Genomic DNA, 24,302 nt, shown 5'->3' with positions numbered 1-24,302 from the left:
GTGTCCCATCATTGGTGTCAGTGGGAAGAATAGTGCCCCATCTTTCGTGTCAGTGGGAGGTATAGTACTTCATTGGTGTCAGTGGAGGGGAATAGTGCCCCGTCATTGGTGTCAGTAGAGGGGAATAGTGTCCCAACATTGGTGTCAGTGGGAGGAATACCCGTAGCCACATGCACATGCTCAGTTTAGTATGTATTGCTAGGTTTTTTTTTCTTGGGAGAGTACATGTGACCAGCACAGGGCCAACCGGCACTGTCCAGTCAGAGGGTCAGGGGTTTTGCATCTTCCTAGATCAGAAAGAAATCTCCTCCTATAAGCTTTAACCAGTGCTCTGCTGAAGTCACAAGACAGCTCTAACTGCTGATGAGAAAAGGTATTTAGCAGTTTATATTTACTAAAATAATTGCATTTCCATGTTGTGTGTGCTGTGGGAGACCAGGTATAGTGAATGCAGGGTCCTGGGTTTAGTAACACTTTAATCAGTGCTCGACTGAACACTGATAGAAGTCACAAGACAGCTCTAACTGCTGATCAGAAAAGGTATTTAGCAGTTTATATTTACTAAAATAATTGCATGTCCATGTTCTGTGTACTGTGGAAGACCAGATAGAGTGAATACAGGGTCCTGGGTTTAGTAACACCTTAAGGTTCCTCCAGAGGTTGCTGGGAGTTCCTTAAGAATTTAGAATTTTCTGCCTCTTAGATAAGTAACCAGTGACACCAATTTTTTTTTAGCTATTTATAAAGGGGGGGGATTCTTCTCACTAACCACAAACAAGCATCCATTTACACAGGCCTTCAGGTTTTCAGGTGGACCTGACCAGAAGCTCTATGCAAATTTATGAGAAGTCAAATGTAAACGGTACAAGAAAAAAATAATTGAAAAGGATCCGTGTCCTTTTCTGTTTTTTTGGATCTAAGCAAATGGATCATAGGTAGCCTGATACAAGCAGATTCAAGTCCAGTTTCACCTGGCTGCCCTTTGATCCAACACTGCTCCGTAAGGGTCCACTGTCCAGTGGGATCAAAAACTGAATGGGCATGGATATCACAAAAGTGGCATCCATCCTGCTCTGCTCCGATTCAGCAGGGTATTTGCTCACACTCTGCAGAACGAAGCAAACAAAGCCCTGTGAACGGACCCTAAAGGCATTGTTCCCATTGACCTTCACACTAATGTGCTTAGAGCTGTGGACATAGTAATTAATAACAGAGGTCCCCTAAGACTGGAAAGTTATTTCAAGGATTTCCCTGTGTTGAAAAGATTTAGATCAGCTGCACAAGCACAACACCAAAAATGGCAAAAATGGTAGCTCAGGAAATTGAGGATGGCAATTTTCAAAGATGGGTGAGTCATGCAGTCTGTAGGTATACATGGACGTAGGATAGTGGATGTCTGTGCATGCATGATCCAACCGTATTCAAGTTATTAATGTTGTGTGGTGCTACTGGTGGGGTGGGGGGGGGGGTTGGTGGGCACTGGCAGCCAGTGACCCAGGTTATTTGACAAAGCATCACACTACTCTCTTAACATTGACAGATTGTGGGAATAGTGGATAGCTGATATTCCAACATTAGTTCAGAGGACTGGAAGGACTGTCTTAAAATCGCTTCCAAACTTGTTATTTCATCTAGGAACTAACTAATTCAGACAAAGTATTTACATAGGGCATATTTCACCCCACAATAATTGCATCTATTCCCAGCAGTCACCAACCTGCCCATGCTGTTTGGCAGCCCCTGGCAGGGGCGGACTGACAACTCATGGGGCCCCCGGGCAATAGGGGATCATGGGGCCCCTGTGTCGTTGCCCAAACTCAAAAAAGACTATGAAAAAGGTACCAGGGGCATCTCATGGGGCCCCCTACTGACCCCGGGCCCTCGGGCAGTGCCCGAGTTTCCAAATGGTCAGTCCACCCCTGGCCTCTGGCATATATATTCATTTGTTCTGGGACTGTCCCATATTGGAACAATTTTAGACAGAGATTTTTTACTTAATCAGTGTCAGCCTTCAACTGTCTCTTCCTATGTGCCCTGTTCTGGCATTGATGGGCTTGCATGATGATTCTCAGAGGCCCCCCCATACTAAGCTGTTGATTTGCTATTTTCTATATTAGGCGGAACAGGAAATCCCTTGTAAATGGAATCCACCCTCCCTGCCCTCTTTGTCCTCTTGGGAATCATTAATTATTGCAGTCAATGGTGTATTTTATTGTTGTCTGACGGCCATGGGAGTCAGCTGTCAGAAAAAAATTGCTGCATGGTAAGTCCCTCCTATCATGCTGCTCAGATCAACAGATTTCTGTTCATCCTGCAGGTCTGAATGAGGGAAACCTTACAATGCATGGGCAGCTTTATTGAGTTTATTATTTTCTCCACTTTATGCTGTCTCTGGAACAAGCATGCAGTAAGCAAAAGTAGAAGAATGTCAGAATAAAATCAGAACTTCTGATCTGCGTATTTGTTCCAGCCGATTTAAGCTATAACAGCCAGGAAACTAGCATTTTCAAAAGGAGAGTTCAGCAATGACAGTCTGCCATCTCTGAACGCTCTTTATAACTATGAGATTATTTTAAGAAGCAAAACATATTCTTCTGAAACTGTGCTGTACTGCTGCCTGAGAAACTGTGACCTATGTGATGTGCCTTTCTATGAGCAGGTACCTGGCAGATTCTTTCTGTGCCGCAATTTTAAATATCACCACTTCTTTTAACATTTATTTGTCACTGAGTAGTGCTGATCCACTGACCTTGTAGGAGAAGGATGGTAGATTGGGTTTTTAAAACACCTAATTGGGTTTTGTTACATGGGGTGCATAATATATTTCAAAGTTTATGTAAAGCCAAAACCTTTTCAATTTTAAAAGTAGAAAATCGTTAAAACTCCTTCATTGTTTGTCAGATCTGCATCTTGTTCAATAGACTTTCCTTTACTTTTTGTTCTGTAAAAAAAAAAAAAATCCCCTATTAGCCCCCATTCACACCTGAGCACGTTTCCGGAAGCACTTCAATGTTTGACACCAGATTTTCATGTTGTTCTATGATGGCCATGCACATCTGAGCAATGTGTTGTCACTCAAGGTCCAGAAAAAAGTACAATGGAATCTTTGGTTAATGATTCTACTTTTTTACCCCAATAGAACGCAATAGAAGCACATGCAAAAATGCACATAACGTGGGGTTTTGTTTTGCATATTTTCATGTCTAGCAAATGTTTCCCAATACTCCTAGCAACTAGCTTTTCATCGGCTAAAACAAAAATGCTCAAGCCTGAAAATGCACAGAAAATGCAGGTACAATCGCATAAAAATGTCTGATAATGCTAATGTTCAAATTTGAATGTAGCCTTAAAGTGATACTAAACAAGTACTGTTTAATTTACATTATCCCTTTTCTTTCCTTATGCGGCTGATGGCACTGTAATTATTTTAATAAAAAGAAAAACATCTAAGTACCATTTTTCTAATTGATACACAACTCTCACATGATCCAGCTCTTTTACAGCCTGTCTGCAGGGAAACTGACAGAGGAAATCCTCAGCATAGAAACTCACTGAAAACTGAGCATGTGCAGTAACTGCCAACGGTACTCTGCAAAATCCCCAACTGCATTGAGGACATGGACAGGAGGGAAGAGACAGAGGACACCAGGATCAAACCGGTTTTTTGCAAAATACAGAAAACGATTTCTATATCATGTGAGTATGAACAGCATGTAACACAGCATTTATTGATAGGTTTTTTTTTTATGATGTGGGTTTAATGACACTTTAAGGTCAACTTACATGCATTCTGACTGTACAAATGTAAAATAAAATTTAGATTTACCAAGCTATGCAATATGAGGACCTATTAAAATTTCCAATCAAGCTCCACCCATTCAGGCAGCTCCACATACAGTGGGGCAAAAACGTATTTAGTCAGCCACCAATTGTGCAAGTTCTCCCACTTAAAAAGATGAGAGAGGCCTGTAATTGGCATCATAGGTAGACCTCAACTATGAGAGACAAAATGAGAAAAAAAATCCAGACAATCACATTGGCTGATTTGAAAAGAATTTATTTGCAAATTATGGAAAATAAGTATTTGGTCACCTACAAACAAGCAAGATTTCTGGCTCTCACAGACCTGTACCTTCTTCTTTAAGAGGCTCCTCTGTCCTGCACTCATTACCTGTATCAATGGCACCTGTTTGAACTTGTTATCAGTATAAAAGACACCTGTCCACAACCTCAAACAGTCACACTCCAAACTCCACTATGGTGAAGACCAAAGAGCTGTCAAAGGACACCAGAAACAAAATTGTAGACCTGCACCAGGCTGGGAAGACTGAATCTGCAATAGGCAAGCAGCTTGGTGTGAACAAATCAGCTGTGGGAGCAATAATTAGAAAATGGAAGACATACAAGACCACTGATAATCTCCCTCGATCTGGGGCTCCACGCAAGATCTCACCCCGTGGGGTCAATATGATCACAAGAACGGTGAGCAAAAATCCCAGGACCACACGGGGGGACCTAGTGAATGACCTGCAGAGAGCTGGGACAACGTAACAAAGGCTACCATCAGTAACACACTACGCCGCCAGGGACTCAGATACTTATTGGTAGATCTAAGGGGCTTGTGCTGAAAAAATTTAAATGTGCTTGGTGAGCTTTAGACAGTTATCAAAGGAACGAGTGTCCAGACTGAAAGATTTCTGCTCTTCCCATTCCTATTATGACGACAACTCAGGTTTTAGATTTTTCTTTGCTTTCAGTTCTGATGAAAGTGATCATGAGGACAAAAATAGAATGGATCTTCCTAAAAAGAAAGCAGACAGCAATAAAATTACCACCTCATTACTCTATCCACAACACAAACAAAAAAGGTTTGGCTTTGGGCAACAATTGATTCTATGTAAAAATGATTCACCATTCACACGGGAACAATGAATTATGACCATATTCTTTGTAATATAACTATCTCACATGATCATCAGCTCTATCAAGTGACCATAATGCAGTATATTTCTGAAATACCTCATTAACAATATGCATTGTGGACTAGATGGAACTAATGGTCATAGGAGATAATTATATTACAAATAATACAGTGACAATTTGTTGTGCCTATGCAACATGGAAGACATTCACATATCAAATTTTTTTTCTACATAGATCACATTGTGTCGTGACCATGGACACAAGTATTGAACATTGTCACCTTCTGACCTTGTTCCTATAGAGAATCTTCAGTTCAGAAAAAAAAAAAAAAAAGTCAGCAGCTACAAATGCAGTAGCAGTAGACTGTAAATAAAAGGACACTTACCAGTCCAAGGATCAATTGCTGTCCTCACCTGGGCCAGTTCTTCACCGGGTCCCCAGTGCCGACAGGTTAACTATGGGAAGCAGACTGTGACTCCTTGTGGATTTCACACCGTGAATGCATGAGCCATGCTGAGCTTTGTGAATGGTCCCGCAGCCTTCTGGAACCTGTGACGTGTCCCAGAAGGCTTTAAGAAAAGGTGGGGGTGTGAACTTTCTTTCTGATCTCCTATGTAAGAAACAGGTTCCCAGTTCCCCCCAAAAATTAAAAATGTCCAAAGTGATAGAGCAGGGGGGGGGGGGGGGAAGGAGGTGAGACTTCAAAGGTCACTTCTTCCACCAAGTCTACATGAACTATTTTCTCTTCAACTCCGTTCACTTAGTCAGAGATGCTCAGTCTATAGATTAACCCTTACATTTCTATACATAACCCCAGCTCCTTGACTTTGACTGCTTTCAGTTTACACCAACTGTGCTGGAGGAAACAGGTTTTATTTAAATTATTTTCTAATAATCCCTGCTTTACTCAAAGCAACCATACACAATGCCCCTTTGGGGCTAATCTCCATCAGAACTCTTTTTCCTGGCCAATCACTCAAAAAGTCTTTGCAATATTAAACCTGCCAGCAAAGCAGCATTTTTATAAGAAGAGCTCAATAATGGCAACCTGTGTGTTTTTTAGTACATATTTTCCTTTAAAAATGATATTTTGAGTTTATTTTAAAAATCAAAAGTATTGATTCTGTAGATTGGTCATGTAAAATTACATGAACTGGTTTGTAAGTAAATGTAGGGAAGAAAATAGTTGACGCCAATCTTAGGGGGAAAGTAACAATCCTATGCCCCCAAGCTGTAAGGGTTAAATGCTTGTTTATGTTTAGGAGATGTGGAAAAGTACTTTTACCTAATCGATCATCAGTGCCCAAGCAGATGGTGCTCCTTTCTACTCCGCTATGCTTTAGTGGTGACTTTCCTTCAGTGTCCTCAGGTCCAATGCAAGGCTACAGGCTCTGCCTTGTACTTGATGGTGCCAGAAGACCTGCGACCACTGGAGAAGAGGCTGTGAACAGTCTAGCAGCATGAAGGGAGATTGAAGGGGCCATTGATCAGAGAGGTAAAAGTCCCCTAGACCTAAGTAAGCAATTATCCCTTGCAGTGCAAGAGAGGAGTTTTATATTCTACGGAGTTCAGCTTTAAAATCATTGCTGACCTCCTGAAAAATGCTAGTTGCCTGGCTGTCACTGGCCTCATTACTATTACTAGTTGATTGACTGTTTCTGGCATTATTACTTATTTATGAAGACATTCACCCAGACTAAGCACAGAAATTAGGAAAATCAGAGTAACACTTCAATACCAGGCACTCTCACCCCCTCCCTGTGTATTTATTATTTTGCTAAACAAATGACAAAAGACAGAAAATGTTGATGGGCACTGATGAGGCTGCAGCAATGAGCATTGAAAGGCACTGATAATTAGTGCCCTTATTATCAGTGTAAACAATATACTGGCAGCCTTGACGGTTATCGGCTCTCCTTACCACACACAGACAGAGTGTGAGGAAGGGATTGATGATAACCGGCAAGTCTGCTAACATGTGATCAGCTGTGATTGGACACATGGTGATCAGCTGTGATTAGACTGATTACATGGTAAAGGACCACTGTGTTTGGCCCTTAACCCCGATCTGTGATCAGCCATGTCTGAAGGAGCGTAGGTTCTGGGAGGACATCCGTGGATGCCCTCCCTAAACTGGATGACTTTGCTGTAGATGTCTTTTGGCTATTGCATAGTCGGCAAGTGGTTAAAGTCTGCATGATTGTATTTTATGCTTTAGAATATGTAAATATAGGGAAGAAAATAGTTAAAACCATTTCTGACCTTCTGAAAATGCTAGTTGCCTGGCTGTCTCTGGCCTCATTACTTTCCAAGACGCTCGCCTAGAATAAGCATCCAAATTAGTACAATCAGTATAAAATCAGTTTTCCTGATCTGTGTGCTTACATTTTGTGATCTAGAATGTATACTTACAGGGAAGAAAATAGTTAAAGCCATTGCTAACCTTCTGAAAATGCTAGCTGCCTGGCTGTCTCTAGCCTCATTACTTTGTAAAACACTCACCTAGAAAAAACATGCAAAATAGGAAAATCAGATGAAAGTCAATATTCCTGATTTGCATGTTAGCATGCTATGCTCTGCAATAAATTTATACAGGAAGAAAGTAGTTAAAGGCACTACTGACATTCTAAAAATGTAAGTTATCTCTCTGTCTCTGTCCTCATTACTTTCTAAGACATTCACTCAGAATAAGCATGCAAATTAGAAAAATCAGATGAAAGGCAATATTCTTGATATGCATGCTTGCATTTTATGCTCTAGAATATATACATAAAACTCATGTTAATTCCTCCTCTGTGTTTTCCTATGACCCAGCATATGCAGTCCTGGTATTGTGAATGTCTGCAGTATATATGTAGGAGCCAGGTGACAGAGCACAGACACACATTAGCTGCTCCCTGCACTGCTGTCACATCACAAGCTCACAGTTCTACTAAGCCAGGCTTTGTGTTGGGATGTGAGCAGTTCCCAGATCTTTCTGCTGATTGGAGAAGCTCTTGGACAAACCCTCTCTACCTTAATCGGCTTTCTTCTCCTGTACGCGACCCACTTGCAGATTAATCACCTTGGGATCATTGAGTTCTTCCCAGAGAAGACAAGCAAGGAATTTCTCCCCTGCATTAGACAGAGGGAGACCACCAGCAGCTGTCACCTGAGCTGTCAAGTCTCCAGCCATAGAGTGCTGTCCTCAACATGTGGGAGAAGACTTGGACAACCTCCAGCAGTACCAAGGGTCCTCATCTAGAGGTCAACTTTTAAAGTTTTACCCGTTGACCTTCTAGTAGGGGCAGTCTTTTACTTTGGAGGAAGTTAACCCTTGATTACAACCAAACAAAAATGGAAAATCGTTCTGAAAACCAGGATTTGGATGATCTGTGTTTGAGAAAGAGGAACTTCTGATCTGATCAAGGAGACCATCCCTAGAAAAGAAGAGTAAATAGATGAATTCTCCATGGGACAAGCTACTCCTTCTAGAAGACAAAGGAAAGAGAAGGAAAGTGGAGAAGAAAGAAGTCCTATTAGGTGTATGCTCGTTTGCTTTGATGGGACAGTGGGCTCTTAGCGCAGTAAGGAAGCCATGCACAGGAATATCTCCAATCAAACTTCTGAGACTTCAGGAGATACCCACTATAACTATCTGGCCTTGGTCTTTGGGCTTATACTGATTGTATTTATCATCTGTGGAAATGTCCTAGTGTGTCTTAGTGTCTGTACAGAGAAAGCCCTAAAAACCACCACCAATTATTTCATAGTTAGCCTGGCTGTAGCTGACCTTCTTCTGGCTGTCCTTGTTCTCCCATTATATGTGTATACAGAGGTAAGTGTGTCTTAGGTTGGTTTCATAGATTTAGTTTGTGTACTTTTTATATTTCCTGTAAATTATGTGAGGTGCCAAAACATTCTACCTCCAAAGGAAACAATGTTGCAGTGTGCTTCGGTGTTATTTATGTATGTAATGAGAATTTATAATGTAAGTCATATTTATGCTTTATCTGTTTAGACCTAGATGAGGATCGGTATATTCTGCTGGATGACTAGTTTGATGATCTTTTTAGTACTTCTGATATATTTATATATATATATATATATATATATATATAAAAAAAATTTTTCCAGTTTAGGTAAAGCAATCTTTTATATGAGTGTCAATGTTTAAAGGGTGAAATATTATTATTATTATTATTATTATTATTATACAGGATTTATATAGCGCCAACAGTTTGCTCGGCGCTTTACAATATAACGGGAGACAATACAGCAACAATACAGTTCAATTCAAGAGTGATAGGATGTCACTATCACACCAAGGCATGCCTGAGGGAGGGTCTCTGTATGGTCCTGAAACATTGCTTTCCTTTGTGATCATTCAAGAATAAAAAGTTTGCACTTGTTAAAGTCCAGGCAACATATTTCATGTATGTTGTACATGTTACCAGTTGGAATTCGTTGTAGCACCCTTTTAATCACATGGTTAATTCCAGTATGATGTGGAAGAGGAATATACCACATTAAAGTGGTTGTGAAGGCTGAAGGGATCTTGATTGATTGATTACAGGTACTTACTTATATAGCGCCATCAATTTACGCAGCACTTTACATATATATTGTACATTAACATCAGTCCCTAACCCTCAACAGGGGCAGACTGACCATTTGGAAACTTGGGCACTGCCCGAGGGACAGGGGTCAGTAGGGGGCCATGAAATGCCCCTAGTACCTTTTTCATAGGCTTTTTTGAGTTTGGCCAAGGACACAGGGGCCCCATGATCCCCTATTGCCCGGGGGCCCCATGAGTTGTCAGTCCACCCCTGACCCTCACGGAGCTTACAATCTAAGTCCCTATCTCACATTCATACATACACATAATAGGGCCAATTTAGACAGGAACCAATTAACCTACCAGCATGTCTTTGGAGCGTGGAAGGAAACTGGCGTACCTAGAGGAAACCCACGCAGGTACAGGGAGAACATGCAAACTCCAGACAGGTGGTGCCATGGTTGGGATTCGAACCAGCGACGCTAGTTCTGCCAGGTGGAAATGCTAACCATTGATCCAGCACTGTGAATGGTAGCCTCGCCTCTCCTGGGTCTCTGTCTCCTTATTGGCTGAGACACAGCAGCGGGAGCCATTCAGCCAGTTAGGAGCAAGCAGGGGGCGGGGCTGAGCCTTGCTCTCTGCATCTTATAAACACAGAGAGCAGAGCTTGGGAGCAGGTATGCACAAGTTCCTGCAGAGCAATCCGCTCTGGGGACTCAGCAGGGGGGAGGGGCCAGGAGAGCCAGCAGGGGACCCGTGAAGAGAAGGATAAGGGCTGCTGTGTCCAAAACCATTGCGCAGAGCAGGTAACTACGACATGTTTGTTACTTTAAAAAAAAATATGAGTCTTTAAAGCGGTGGTAAACTCAAAGAAAGAGAATAAAACTTTTTCTCCTGCAAGGCCATGTTATAATGTGCTAGCATGCATCACATACTAGCACTTTATGTGAAACATACCTTAAAATTAAGCTTTCCAGCATCACGCTGTCACCGCTGACAGGACTTTCATCTTCCTTCCGGGTTCATGGGCTTTGGTTCTTTGAATGCACAAGCTACAATGACATCACTCCCACGCATGCGCGCGGGAGTCACTGTTTACAGCACATGCCTGCACCATTCCTTCAGAGCGCATATGCAGGTGACGTCACCAGTGGCTTTACAAGTATATATCTCCTAAACAGTGTATGCTTAGGAGATATTTACAGTACCTACAGAAAAACCTAGTATAGGCTAATCTGTAGATAAAAGATAAGCAAATACATTTACTACCACTTTAATATCACTTTAATGTTTTTAAGGGAACAGGAAGCCCTCAACTATCCTCATACCTTACCCTCCATTGCATAACATTAAATAGCACACTACATTTGAGGACCTGAGTTTGCTAATGATCCTGTCTGGCCTGCCCACGGTTGAGTAACACTTCACTCAGGATTCTGCATTTGTACACTACTGGGTCAAGTGCAGATTATAATAACCAGCCTTTGAGGCCTGTACGTATGTACCTATGTACTCTGTTATATTCAGTTGGAAAAGTTAGCTCATATGCAGTACCGAAGAAAGCAGACTGAAGAGATGGTGAATTGTTAACCATAGAAAGTGGAATACTGTATATCTATCAATCAATCACTGATTATTAGATTTGGCATGCTATTTATTTTATTGCAGCAGGGGGACAGGGGGCTTTTGGATCTTTATGCGTCTAAATTATATCTATGTATGGATGCAAATTATATATGTACATGGAAGCAATTGTAGTAACTATAGATATTTAAGCTCTACTTTCTTATTAGTGATATTGCACAGTGAAAGTGCATCACTGCTTTGTTTCATTGCAAGTCACATCTGACCAGGCTGAAAACAATAGCTTCATAAGGATTTGTGAGTTTATCTCAGCACTCCTTAATTAGGGATGCGGATTACAAACTATGATATACAGATGACTAGCAGAGCGAACATTAATTAATCAAAATATGGAACAGCAAGCAAGCATCTGACAATCATGTAATAAAAACTTTCAGATAAATGTAACGATACCTCAAATTCTGCACTTACTAAAAATACTCCATAGCTTCCCTTCAATACCTAATGGTAAAAGTTATTTTCCTGGCACAGAAAAAGCTTTGGGGTTAATTTATAAAAACTTGAGATGGTAAATCAGATAAGTCACCTACAGCAATCAGTCTGTTTTTCATTTTTATACTACAGATACACAGGGGTGTATTTACCACAAGGCAAACAAGGCATTTGCCTAGGGCGGCATTTTTCGGGGGGGGCAGCACTGCCCCTCGGAAGAAGGGATGGAAGAAGGGACTCACGTGTCATGGGGACCTGCTGGGTTCCGAATGAGGCTGCGGGTTTCATGACGGTGTATGCACAGCCCGACTCTCGTTCCCGGGGATTTCCGGAGCTGCGAAGGTGAGTGTCTTTCTCTCTCTCTTGCCTTGGGGAATGGTGGCTGGTGCATGGGGGGCAGTGTTAGTGGGAGGCAGGAGTGTTGTTGGTCAATGTCAGGCTCTCTCTGCAGGGGGTGCCGATTTTTGTGTTGCCTAGGGCAGCACAAAACCTAAATACACCACTGCAGATTCACTGCATGAATGGAAACACCTTTCACGTATTATAGGATTTTTTCACTAGGTTCTGTTTTTATAATTAAATCAGAAAGTAGATGGCTAAATATGACCCAAAGGCAGGTCTTCAGATGTGTGTTCATCTTGTGACAGTGATGTCATAAATAATTCATAGCTTAATTATTAAGACTATTACTGTATAGGATTGTGCAATTTCCTGGAAGAACCAATGCCATTGGGTCGTCACAGGTGAATGGATTAGTAATCAGAAAAACTGCATGTGTGGATGAACATGTGCATGTTTGTTATTTTAAGGGCCTGGGGTGTTGCTTAAAATTGGTTCTCATTTTATCTTCTATCAAGAAATACTGTGGTTTGCAAAAGCTGGCAATGTGTTCCAGGCCAAAGCCATTGGCTGATCGTTGCCCAGTAGAGAAGAAATGCCTTTGGGCTACCTTAAAGCTTATCACACAAAGGCTGAAGAATCAGTAAAAAGACTGCAGAGTAATACCAGGGATGTTTGCTATAACTATAGACATGCATGCTCACAGCATACTAACATACTATATGTCTGAGTCAGTAGGGAGATAAAAGACTGCTTAAGCCCCATACACACAATATGAAAATCGGACAAATGATCATCCGTATTTTTTGTATGCTAGTCTCATATCAAAAATAAAGATGTTACTAAAGTTATGAAAATTCTCATATGACAGAGTACAACTTCAGAAGTGATGTATTGTATTGTAATGTATTCTTTTGTTTCCAAGCAGGCATGGTATTGGTCACTCAATACTGTACTGATTAAACGAAAATCGTTTGTTCTGGTATCGTATGAGAAAATTTCTTTTGGTTTTTCTCTCATTCTGATAGGACGTCATATTACATCCTTCCATTCTCACCGCGCATGCGCGGCTCAGGGAGCGCGCAGCGTGGCGATCGCCGGTGCGGCTGTGTCTCTCGGACACAGCGGATCACGGGAAGATGTCGGCTCGGTCATGTGATCAGCTGTGTCCAATCACAGCTGATCACATGTAAACACGGAAAGGAGAGAGGAGAGCCGGTAATCGGCTTTCCGCGGAGGGGACATGTACACTGATCATCAGGGCACTGATGATCAGTGTGCCCTGATGATCAGTGTGGCCCCAGAAGTGCCACCTGTCAGTGTCCATCAGTGCCAGCAGTCAGTGCTCATCAATGCCACATGCCAGTGCCCATCAGTGCCACATCAATGCTACATATCAGTGCATACCAGTGCACATCAATGCCTCATATCAGTGCCCATCTGAGCTGCCTTTCAATGTCACCCATCAATGCCAGTCAGTGTCGCCTATCAGTGCCAGTCAGTGCCGTCTATCAGTGCCGCCTATCAGTGCCGCCTATCAGTGCCAGTCAGTGCCGCCTACACAGTGCCAGTCAGTGCCGCCTAACAGTGCCAGTCAGTGCCGCCTAAGAGTGCCATATATTAGTGTCATGTATCAGTGCTGCCTTTCAGTGCCCATCAGTGATGCCTGTCAATGCCCATCAGTGCAACCTACCAGTGCCTCCTCATCAGTGCCCATCAGTGCCACCTATCAGTGTCCATCAGTGCAGCCTATCAGTGCCCATCACTGCAGCCTCATTAGCGCACATCAGCGAAGGAGAAAAATCACTTATTTACAAAATTGTATAACAAAAACTAAGAAAACATGTTTTTTTTCAAACTTTTCAGTGGTTTTTGGTTTGTTTGCGAAAAAATAAAAATCCCAGAGGTGATTAAATACCACCAAAATAAAGCTCTATCTGTCTCAAAAAAATGCTAAAAATTTAATATGGGTACAGTGTTGCATGACCACGCAATTGTCATTCAAAGTGTGACAGCACTGAAAGCTGGAAATTGGCCTGGGCAGGAAGGGGGTATAAGTGCCATGCAGGCAAGTGGTTAAAATGTATGTATTGTGAAAACTTTTTTTTGTTTTGGATAGAATAGGGAAAGTTTTTAGAACTTCTTTCGGTTTTCTTTTATTACCATGGCAACATATAAACAATAAAAATGGTGAAAAAAAGGATTGTTCATAAGATCTTGTGAAATTTCAAGAAATCTCGCAGTTCAGAGACGAGATCTCCCTGAAAGGCACTAGTGACATAGCTTTCCTAGAGTGCATCTATGTGGCCCTGGCTACAAGATCAGTGCCTTCATGGAACAGGAAGTGCCAACTCATCAAAGGAGGGTGACAGAAAAAATCTTTTATATAACAAATAACTGCAATGTAATTTCATATTAGCATACAGAGCTGCATGCTGATATGATTTTTAGTGAAAGGTTCACTTTAAAGAGACTGAAAATCTAAAATTTTACAGTTTTTCTCTAGGTTAGGAAGGGAGCTTAACCTTTCCAATGGTGACAACTGTTTGAGGGAATGGCTTCTCACTTCCGTCTGCATCCATGGAAGGTGTAGGAAAATTTCCTCTATGGAATGCAGACAGCAAAAAATAAACTGACAGGGGTTCTAACCCTTCCCTACGCTATCCAAAAGGAAAGAAATAGTTTTATACAGTTTAATATCTGATCTAAGTCTCATTTACGCTTTTACAAATTAATGGTTTTAATTTGTCATCTTTGGCTCTTGGCTACTGGTAATATAATCCATCAGAAGAGTACTTTGCATGCTGTGCATTTGAAGCTTTTTTCTGTGCTTTTCATTACAATTATTCACCAATATCCCACCAGCAGGTTTTCTAAAGCTGCAGTGAAGCCTTTAATTAGAGCTTTAATTGGAGCTGGCGCACAAATCTTAATGGTAAAATACCCGACAGTATACCAGACAGTGTGCATTTCTAAAGAATTAGATTTGCTGCTATGGGGCAAAACAGACTGTTTACACACAAAAGATTGATAAATTCCCAGCATTTATATTTTTTCTGTTGTTGTCATACTATTTATGACTGTGTGCAAATGTGTATCTGTCCTTCCACAAGGCCCAGTACAGTGTAGATATGGTTGCCTTTCCCCAGTGACCTTACCACACACATAAATTTGGAACCACTGCACAGCCCTCCATATACTATAAGTATGTATCTTTTGAGCATAATAGAGAGTTATTGAAACTGCAGGAAGCAATTGAAGATTTTTTTTTAACTGTCATTGTCCAACTGTCATTTTCCAGTTTTAAACTAATAAACCACCATAGTAACAAATATTGTATTCTGGTAACAGTATGGGGTTAATACAGCATGTAAGGTATGCTTTGTATTCCACAGGTCTTTATTTTTATATTTTTCACTACATTTCCAGGCAGGCCAAGCTGTCCAAGTGTCAGTGACAGGTCAGATTTTATTCATATGGTTGAAAAATGTTTCCAAAGGAAAAAAAACACTAAATCTAAATCTAAAATGACATACAGTATATGCTGTCATCAGTCTCTAGCTTGACACAACAGTTTTTGTTTTTCAGAGTCCCCATGTAACATTGTTTTATTATCTGTTGATCCTGTCGGTAGATCTGTTATTTTATCACTTTCTTTAAGAGGGTGACAACACTTAGCGCTGCAGAGAAATCAGACAACAGTGCTGTTACACTGTAGACAGGGTAGTCTTAGAAGGACATGTAGTTAAAATGGACTTTAGTAGAGTGAGAACCAAACTAAAGCCTAACTTTAGCTGCTTTTTTGAGTCTTTACAGCAAACTTTTTTTTTTTTTCAGGGAAAAAAGGTTTAAACCATATGGATAAAAGCTGATTGTTGTAAGCACTCTTAAAAGTGTTACACATTTTTTCCCAACCCCTGTAAGTGTCACTTTTGCTGGACAGCTTGGCCTACATGTAAATGTGGGAATGGTATCACTAGAGGTATGAGTAATTCATATACTTAAAACAAACTTCATTCTCTCCACCCACTTTCTTTTATTTCACTCCTCCCCCTTCTCTTCAAAATTATTATAATTTTTTTTCTACCTTATTCAGGGAAGGCATTCCTGCACTTGCACTTGTATTCTTGCCAAGGAAAGAATGCCATATGCAATACCCACAGCCTCCATGGCATGCATCCCAGTAGGCTGGAGGGTATTTCACTGTGCATGTACCACCATGCATCATTGGGGGGACCAGTTGTCTTTTCCTGTTTTTTTCATACCGGGGCCAGCTAAATGAACCTGGAAAAGACAGCCGGTCACCTGATGACGTCATATAAGATGATGTCAGCATAAGGCGCGGTGCTTTTTAGCAACATAGTGGATCCCTACAGAATATTACTGGATCACTGGGCATGTGAGTATGTTTTTTGTGGAAGATATAGCTATAAAGGTAAGGTGGAGTGAAGTTCCTCTTTAAAGCAGTAGTAAAAAAAAAAAAATCCACCTGCAAGTTAGAAGCATATTGTACTAGTATGAGGACACTACTGTGTGTGTGAGGGGGAAGAGGACACTACTGTGTGTGTGTGAGGGGGAAGAGGACACTACTGTGTGTGTGAGGGGGAAGAGGACACTACTGTGTGTGTGAGGGGGAAGAGGACACTACTGTGTGTGAGGGGGAAGAGGACACTACTGTGTGTGTGAGGGGGAAGAGGACACTACTGTGTGTGTGAGGGGGAAGAGGACACTACTGTGTGTGTGAGGGGGAAGAGGACACTACTGTGTGGGCTGATGTGAAAGGAGGGCAGAGGACACTACTGTGTGTGTGAGGGGGAAGAGGACACTACTGTGTGTGTGAGGGGGAAGAGGACACTACTGTGTGTGTGTGAGGGGGAAGAGGACACTACTGTGTGTGTGAGGGGGAAGAGGACACTACTGTGTGTGTGTGAGGGGGAAGAGGACACTACTGTGTGTGTGAGGGGGAAGAGGACACTACTGTGTGTGTGTGAGGGGGAAGAGGACACTACTGTGTGTGTGAGGGGGAAGAGGACACTACTGTGTGTGTGAGGGGGAAGAGGACACTACTGTGTGGGCTGATGTGAAAGGAGGGCAGAGGACACTACTGTGTGTGTGAGGGGGAAGAGGACACTACTGTGTGTGTGTGAGGGGGAAGAGGACACTACTGTGTGTGTGTGAGGGGGAAGAGGACACTACTGTGTGTGTGAGGGGGAAGAGGACACTACTGTGTGTGTGAGGGGGAAGAGGACACTACTGTGTGTGTGAGGGGGAAGAGGACACTACTGTGTGTGTGGGGGGGAAGAGGACACTACTGTGTGTGTGAGGGGGAAGAGGACACTACTGTGTGTGTGTGAGGGGGAAGAGGACACTACTGTGTGTGTGTGAGGGGGAAGAGGACACTACTGTGTGTGTGAGGGGGAAGGGGACACTACTGTGTGTGTGAGGGGGAAGAGGACACTACTGTGTGTGTGGGGGGGCAGAGGACACTACTGTGTGTGTGAGGGGGAAGAGGACACTACTGTGTGTGTGGGGGGGCAGAGGACACTACTGTGTGTGTGGGGGGGCAGAGGACACTACTGTGTGTGTGAGGGGGCAGAGGACACTACTGTGTGTGTGAGGGGGCAGAGGACACTACTGTGTGTGTGAGGGGGAAGAGGACACTACTGTGTGTGTGGGGGGGCAGAGGACACTACTGTGTGTGTGGGGGGGCAGAGGACACTACTGTGTGTGTGAGGGGGCAGAGCACAGTACTGTGTGTGTGAGGGGGAAGAGAACACTACTGTGGGGAATGATGTGAAAGGGAGGCAGAGGTCACTACTGTGTGTGTGGGAGGGAGAAGGACACTACTGTGAGGGGTGATGTAAAAGGAGGGCAGAGGACACCAATGTGGACAGTGATTTGAAAGAGGGACAGAGGACACTACTGTTGGGGGGAAGCTGGCAGAGTACACTACTGTGGGGGGTAATGTGAAGGAGGGGCAGAGGACACTGCTGTGATACACTGTGTTCTTCATGCCATCATTGTATTGGGGGCTTGATAATTATTTTTTTTTCTAAAAAGGGTGCCGCACCCCGGGATCCTTGACCTCTTCCATGTTGTCTGGATAGATCTCCGCTTCTCAAAGGTTGTCTACCCCTGGTATAGGCAGATCTTCTTTGAGACATGTTGATAAGGCAAAGTGTAGAGACCCTGGGTTTCTTCTTATTGGCAGTGGTGCAATCAGTTATACTTCTTGAAACCACACTATATCTAAGCCACTGGTTGTAAGTATCCACAATGTACGCTCTAATAGCTTAGACACCTGAAATCTATTTTTGTTTCTGGCATTGTTTCGAGAAAACCCCCCCACAGAACTATTAAATGTTACTATGTATGCCACTCACCTCTACTTCTATATCACGTGCAAACTGCCGTGCTGGCAAATATTGTTAATTCAGTCTGCAATGAACTGTTACAAAAGGCTCACACCTTTTTCTTCTATTACCAAATACCATATTTACTTTAATATGGTAGTCCAGTAGCTAGGAAGAATCCGCCAGACATGATTTTTATCTTCATTAATGTGGGTTTTCCAGTTACTTGAGTATGGTGCTATAAATGGTATAAAATCACCAAAATATATTTAAAAATTCAGTGCCTGATGAATGCATTTCCTACTGATCTAATTTAAATGTCCTCTTATTTGTACGGTAATCATTTAAAAAGTGTTTACTATGAACTCTTTTAAAGTCATCCATTCATTCTTGACTCCGTAGAGCAGCTATTTTCAACCAGGGTTCCTCTAGAGATTGCTAGGGGTTCCTTGAGCTGTAGCTGATTGACCTCCTATTTGATGGTGTTTGCATAGTTTCAAAGCCAGTACCACTTGGCAAAGTCATTGGCACATTTTTCCCACTGACGCCCTGTTTATTGAAATTAACAAGGGTTCCCCAAGACCTGAAATTCTTTCAAGAGTTCCTCTGGAGGAAAAAGATTGAGAGACTACTCTAGAGAAAATACCCTTCATTTCTGTTGCAAAACTCTGAGAAAGACTCCATAGTACACTGTGCTATCCACCTTGACTATGGAGCCCAAAGCAGCATGTCAGATGCTGGTCAAGTCAACAAAATCCATGTAATGCCTGCCACTGAGTGGTCATATTTTATCACAAAGGTGACCTGTATATAAATCCTCAGCCCTCCCATGCACCAACTGACTCAAGGATATATATATATATATATATATATATATATATATATATAACTAGTGGTACTTTTTCCACCCTTTGGGAAATACTTGGATGAGGTAGGCATAGGTCAGAAACTCTTCATTTAATTTTCTCCCAGCAACCACTGGGGGCTATAGTGAGGGAAATCCCATCAACAGAGACAACAAAAAATAGAGGTTTTAACTAATCTACACTCTAATTCATCCTTTCTCAATCTTTTCCACATTACAGGAACCCTTGAAATAACTTTCCAGTCTCAGGGAACCCCTGCTAAAAATTACTATACCTACAACTCATGATACATTAGTGTGGTGGACAGTGGGAAGAATGCTCCTTATAAGTGTGGCCATTGGGAATAATTACCCCCTTATTGATTGCTTTAAAAGATCATTGGTTCAAGTGGGAACTTATCTGACAGCAAGAAATTGCTCACGGCTCAAGGAACCCCTAGCAACCACTGGAGGAACCCTAGGGTTCCATGCAACCCTGGTTGAGAAACCCAGCTCTAATTATAAAAGAACAGATTTTTGTTCATTTCTGACTGTGACCTTGTTATAGAGATTTCCTTTCTCAGTGACCTGTTAAAAAATTATTTCTACTATAATAAATTAAATCAAACACATGAGCTCTTTAGAGTACTAGCAAATAGCTGATAGAATAAGTTGTCAGCACCCACATTTTCTTTCAGCCTGTCATTTTTCAGTGATGTCCAATGGTAACTTAAATTCTTTCCATTTTCTGCTGTTGGGATTTGACATACCCCAGTCCTCATTACACAATCCAGCTCTCAGTGCCTAAGTAACCCATTGGCAGGTCCAGGCCTTGTCCTGTCGGGGCAGGGGGTATGCCTATGCATATGTTAATGTAAACAGGGAACAAATGCTGGATGCAAAGCTTACGCATTTTGGCGAGCTCACAGGTACATTTTATAGTAAGCAAATAGGTTCTACTGTGGCAAAAATATTTTTTTCTAGTTTGGATAGAATTCAGAAGAATTAGAACCTCTGTTGGGATTTTATCATCTGTGCCCCACTGCAGAAAATCCCTCCCACTTTCCTATTTAGTGGGGTAGAAATAGAAAGTGATGGGAAATCTTTCTAGCAAGGGCAGAGACAGCATTTCCTGCCCCGAAGACATACAGGAAAATCCCCCCTTTGAGAGCTTTCACTGAAACAGGTGTCCCTATTGGGAGCTTTCTCCTGTGTTTCGTTTTCAGTGAAAATGGTAATTCAGAGTGTATCTCCTTTACTGTAACAGAAGCAGCAATATAAAACAGGCAGAAGTTCTAACCTTTCCCCTCTCTAAGCACAGTAAAAAAAAGTTTGGCCAGAGTTCTGCTTTAAGCCATTTATGGCTATCCATTTGAAAAGCCTAGGGCAGCTTCCACTCAACAATGTGACTAATTCCTTCCCATCTATGAGACTTATTTTGGTTACTTATTATCACCATTTCAGCTTAGAAATGGGCATGGACCCAGCTCATGTGAGAATACTTAAGCCCAGAAAATTGCACTTGTAGAATTTACAACCATAAAAAGTAAAGATGGAAAAAAGCTGCGAGTGCCGAGATTTATGTGTCCACTTCTGTGTTTATTATAGAGATAGCTTTCTCTAATTTTATGAAATAAATACATGTTAGCAGGAAATTAGAAACTCAGATCATTGGTAGACATATGCTTACCCTTGACATTTTACATCCGGAACTTCAAGAGAAGCACGTAACAGCAACTTAAAGTGGAGTAAAACACACCAGTATAACTGTTTCCTGGTGGTGAATAAATAACTGGCACAGTTGCTTGTGCTCTAAATTGAACTGTCAAACCACTACCAAATGGCTGGTGCCATAGCTGATCACATGTGCAACATGGCAACTGCAGATCAAACAGAGGCTATGAATGTGGCTTCCTTGACTGTAAAGGATAGGAGGGTTGAGGTTCTGCTTTAACTTGGTTTACATGTGAACAGATCACCAAGACTTAATTGGACCTAATTGTGACCAAACAGCCTTTGAAAAGGATATTGCCAGTTTCCAAAGGGCAATTCTGAGCTTTGTCAACAGCTTTCAATTGTTTTCAGAGGCAATCAAGGTGTACCATTAATCCAAGGGTGGGCAACCTCCGTAATCAGCAGAATTGCAAAGCTGCAGCCACTGGCATGGCTCCCTGAGGCAGAGGCACGATGGGATTTGTAGTTTTAGCACAGCTGGAAGGCTGAGGTGCCCTACCATTGAATTATTAGAAACAAAATTCAAGGCAAATCTTATACATGTCTACTTAGGGGGGATGGTGCTTGTAGAACATGGGAGCCATTTGTTGACTCAAGCCGTTACAGTTGCTGTTTGGAATATGATAGTAGATAAGTATGCCAGATAACTTTCCTGTCCATGGTAGCACTCAATATGGCAAAGCCTAGAAAAAACATTGTCTTCTCTAATGAAAACTAGTTCTAGCCACAACATAATGATAAATTCAGGGTGTAGGGAAACACTATCAGGTGACTTGGAATGCAGCATCTGTCACAGTGAGACTCCACTCATCATCAGTCTTGAGGAGTGGTGCAGTATACTGCTATCAGCTTGAATGGCTTTAGTGCCAGGGCATCACAGAACCACTGTGGCATTACAGCCATAGTAAATAGGAAAAAAGCAGCCGCACTCCAATTAGCTCTTCTTGTAGTATTTTTAATAATAATTGCATTGACTGCATACAATAATGTCTCCAACCCAAAGCCAGCCTTCATTGATGTGTTTCACCCCTCCTGGCGTGCTTTCAAGGACAGGGAAAGTCCAGCCATAGTACAGGCAGAGAATTATAGCTCTTCTCAGGGCCAATGGTGGTTCAGCATTCCTTCAAAGGAGTTTCAATTTTGATTGTTATGGATTGTATACTACTGTTTGTAGTAGGACTGTCTCAATCTTTTTAACATGGAGGAAACCTGGAAAAACTTTCAGATCTCAGGAAACGCCTGCTAACAATTATTATACAAACAACTCCCAAGACCTTTCCATAAACAGTACATTGTTGATAAATAAAGAAATATACAATAAAAATATGTTCAGTAATGATTGCTCAATACAACAACATTATTTTCTTTAATAATAATGAAATGAAACAATAAATAGAAAATAAACACAATGAACAAGAGAAATTCAGTGCCAAACTATCAGTTCAAAAGTCCTTATGGCTTTATCCTTGACAACGAGGTAACAATAGGTAAAAAAAAGAGACCAATGCGTTTCAGGAGCCAAGGAATCACCCTTCATCAGGCCTTGAGTTTAGTTGCTAGTATGACTACATGGAATCTGATGCAATCTCCTGCAAGGGAATCCTAAATGTTTTTCATTTTTACTAGATTAAGATGCCCTGTATGTGTAATAAAATCCTTGTGTTTTTAAATTAACAAGTCTGCCTTAGAGTTTCACCTTTCAATTTAGCTCATGCACAAGGGCAAAAAAATGACATGCAATTGTGCAGATAGATTTTAAAGAGGTATTAACGGCTTCCACGCTGCCTTATAGCAGAAATACTGCTACAGAGCAGCACAGGTGTGCAAAATCATGTGTATATATACATGTGATTTTGCAGTTCCAGGTAGGGGGCGGGTGCAAGCACGTGTGCGCCCTACATGCACTGCCACACCCCGCCAGCACCCGGCAATCTCCAAGGATTTCCAACGGAGGAGAGACCCGTATGTAAACAATACAGATCTTTTCCCTGTCAGCTTCTGCACACTGTTTGTATGGCTCTGTATAGCAGAGCCATACAAAGCAATATGCTTACAGTGAAATAAACACACAGTCCCCATAGTAAAACAGCACATAGTTAACCCTTTTATCGCCCCGCAATGTTAACCTCTTCCTGCCCAGTGCCATTTTTACAGTGTCAGTGCTTTTTATTAGCATTGATCAGTGTATTAGTGTCACTGGGGATGTCAATGACACCAAGTCAGTTCCTCCCAGTGTCAGAATGCCCACGACAGTCCCGCTATAAGTCTCTGATCGCCGCCATTACTAGTAAAAATAAAAAAATTCCAGTATATATACCGCCATTTGTAAATGCTATACCTTTCACGTAAACCAATTCATTTAAATGTATCTGGAATTTTTTTCAGCAGACATGTAGCAGAATACATTTTTGCCTAAAATTTATGATGAAATTTGATTTTTAAAATTTTTTACTAGACATGATTAATAGCAAAAGTCAAAAATATTGTTTTTTCAGACTTTTTTTTTATAGCGCAAAAAATTAAAAACACACAGGCGATCAAATGCCACCGAAAGAAAGCTCTATTCGTGGGAAAAAAAGACATAAATTGCATTTAGGTGCAGTGTTGCTTGACCGTGCAATTGTCAGTTAAAGTAATCTAGCGCCGTATTGCAAAAAATGGATAGGTCAGGAAGGGGGGTAAATCCTCTGGAGGGCAAGTGGTTAAAGACAAAAAAAATGACATATACAGTATGATTCAATCTCTTACTAGCATTAACTAAGCAATCTTTGTTTTTCTGAATTCTCCTGTAACTTATTTTTTTTATACCTTTTGATCCTGCTGTTATTTTTCAGCTTCCTTTTAATATGCCAAGTTGTGCAATAAAACTGGCAGTTAGAGAGTTTAGACCAGGGGTGGGCAAACTTTTTGACTTGAGGGCCGCAATGGGTTCATATATTGGACCCGGGGGCCGGACCAAGAGTAGATGAATGATGTGTATGTGTCATCCATAGTAAGTATAGTAATATTCCCCCATAGTAAGCATAGTAATTGATCCCCCATATAGTAATTCATCCCCCATATAGTAATTCATCCCCCATAGTAATTCATCCCCCATATAGTAATTCATCCCCCATATAGTAATTCATCCCCCCTATAGTAATTCATCCCCCCCTATAGTAATTCATCCCCCCTATAGTAATTAATTCCCCATATTAATTCATCCCCCATATTAATTCATCCCTCATATAGTATTTCATCCCCCACAGTACTATTCCCCCCCAAGTAGTAAGCCAAGTCCCCCCTGTGTCAATTCACTTACCTTTGCTCCGCGCGTTCCTCACGCCGTGTTCCCGCGCCGTTCCGGTCTTCAGGGCGGACTGTGAGAGGAGCCTAGCTCCCCTCCCCTCACGTTCGTCACGGTGCCCCGCCTACACACATCCTGACAGCCACATCCGCGGGCCGGATTAAAAGGTCCGCCGGGCCGTATACGGCTCGCGGGCCGTAGTTTGCCCAT

The 24,302-nt window shown here is 41.8% G+C and overlaps 1 protein-coding gene across 1 annotated transcript in view; it reads left to right on the top strand.

Annotated features, from left to right (window-relative positions):
• The first annotated feature begins 7,846 nt into the window (after window positions 1-7,846).
• DRD4 (dopamine receptor D4) overlaps window positions 7,847-24,302 on the top strand; it is a 136,499-nt gene continuing 120,043 nt past the window's right edge. The window contains exon 1 of the mRNA XM_089653583.1: window positions 7,847-8,740. Coding sequence (XP_089509709.1) covers window positions 8,501-8,740 — 240 coding nt within the window. The 5' untranslated portion in view covers window positions 7,847-8,500. The remainder of the gene's footprint in view (window positions 8,741-24,302) is intronic.

The sequence above is a fragment of the Staurois parvus genome, unplaced genomic scaffold (genome assembly GCF_062004578.1).
Source record: "Staurois parvus isolate SC_StPar_1 unplaced genomic scaffold, SC_StPar_1.0 ptg000715l, whole genome shotgun sequence".
Taxonomy (NCBI): Eukaryota; Metazoa; Chordata; class Amphibia; order Anura; family Ranidae; genus Staurois; species Staurois parvus.
The sequence above is the reverse complement of the archived record's forward strand: the minus strand, read 5'-3'. Positions and strand labels throughout refer to the sequence as shown.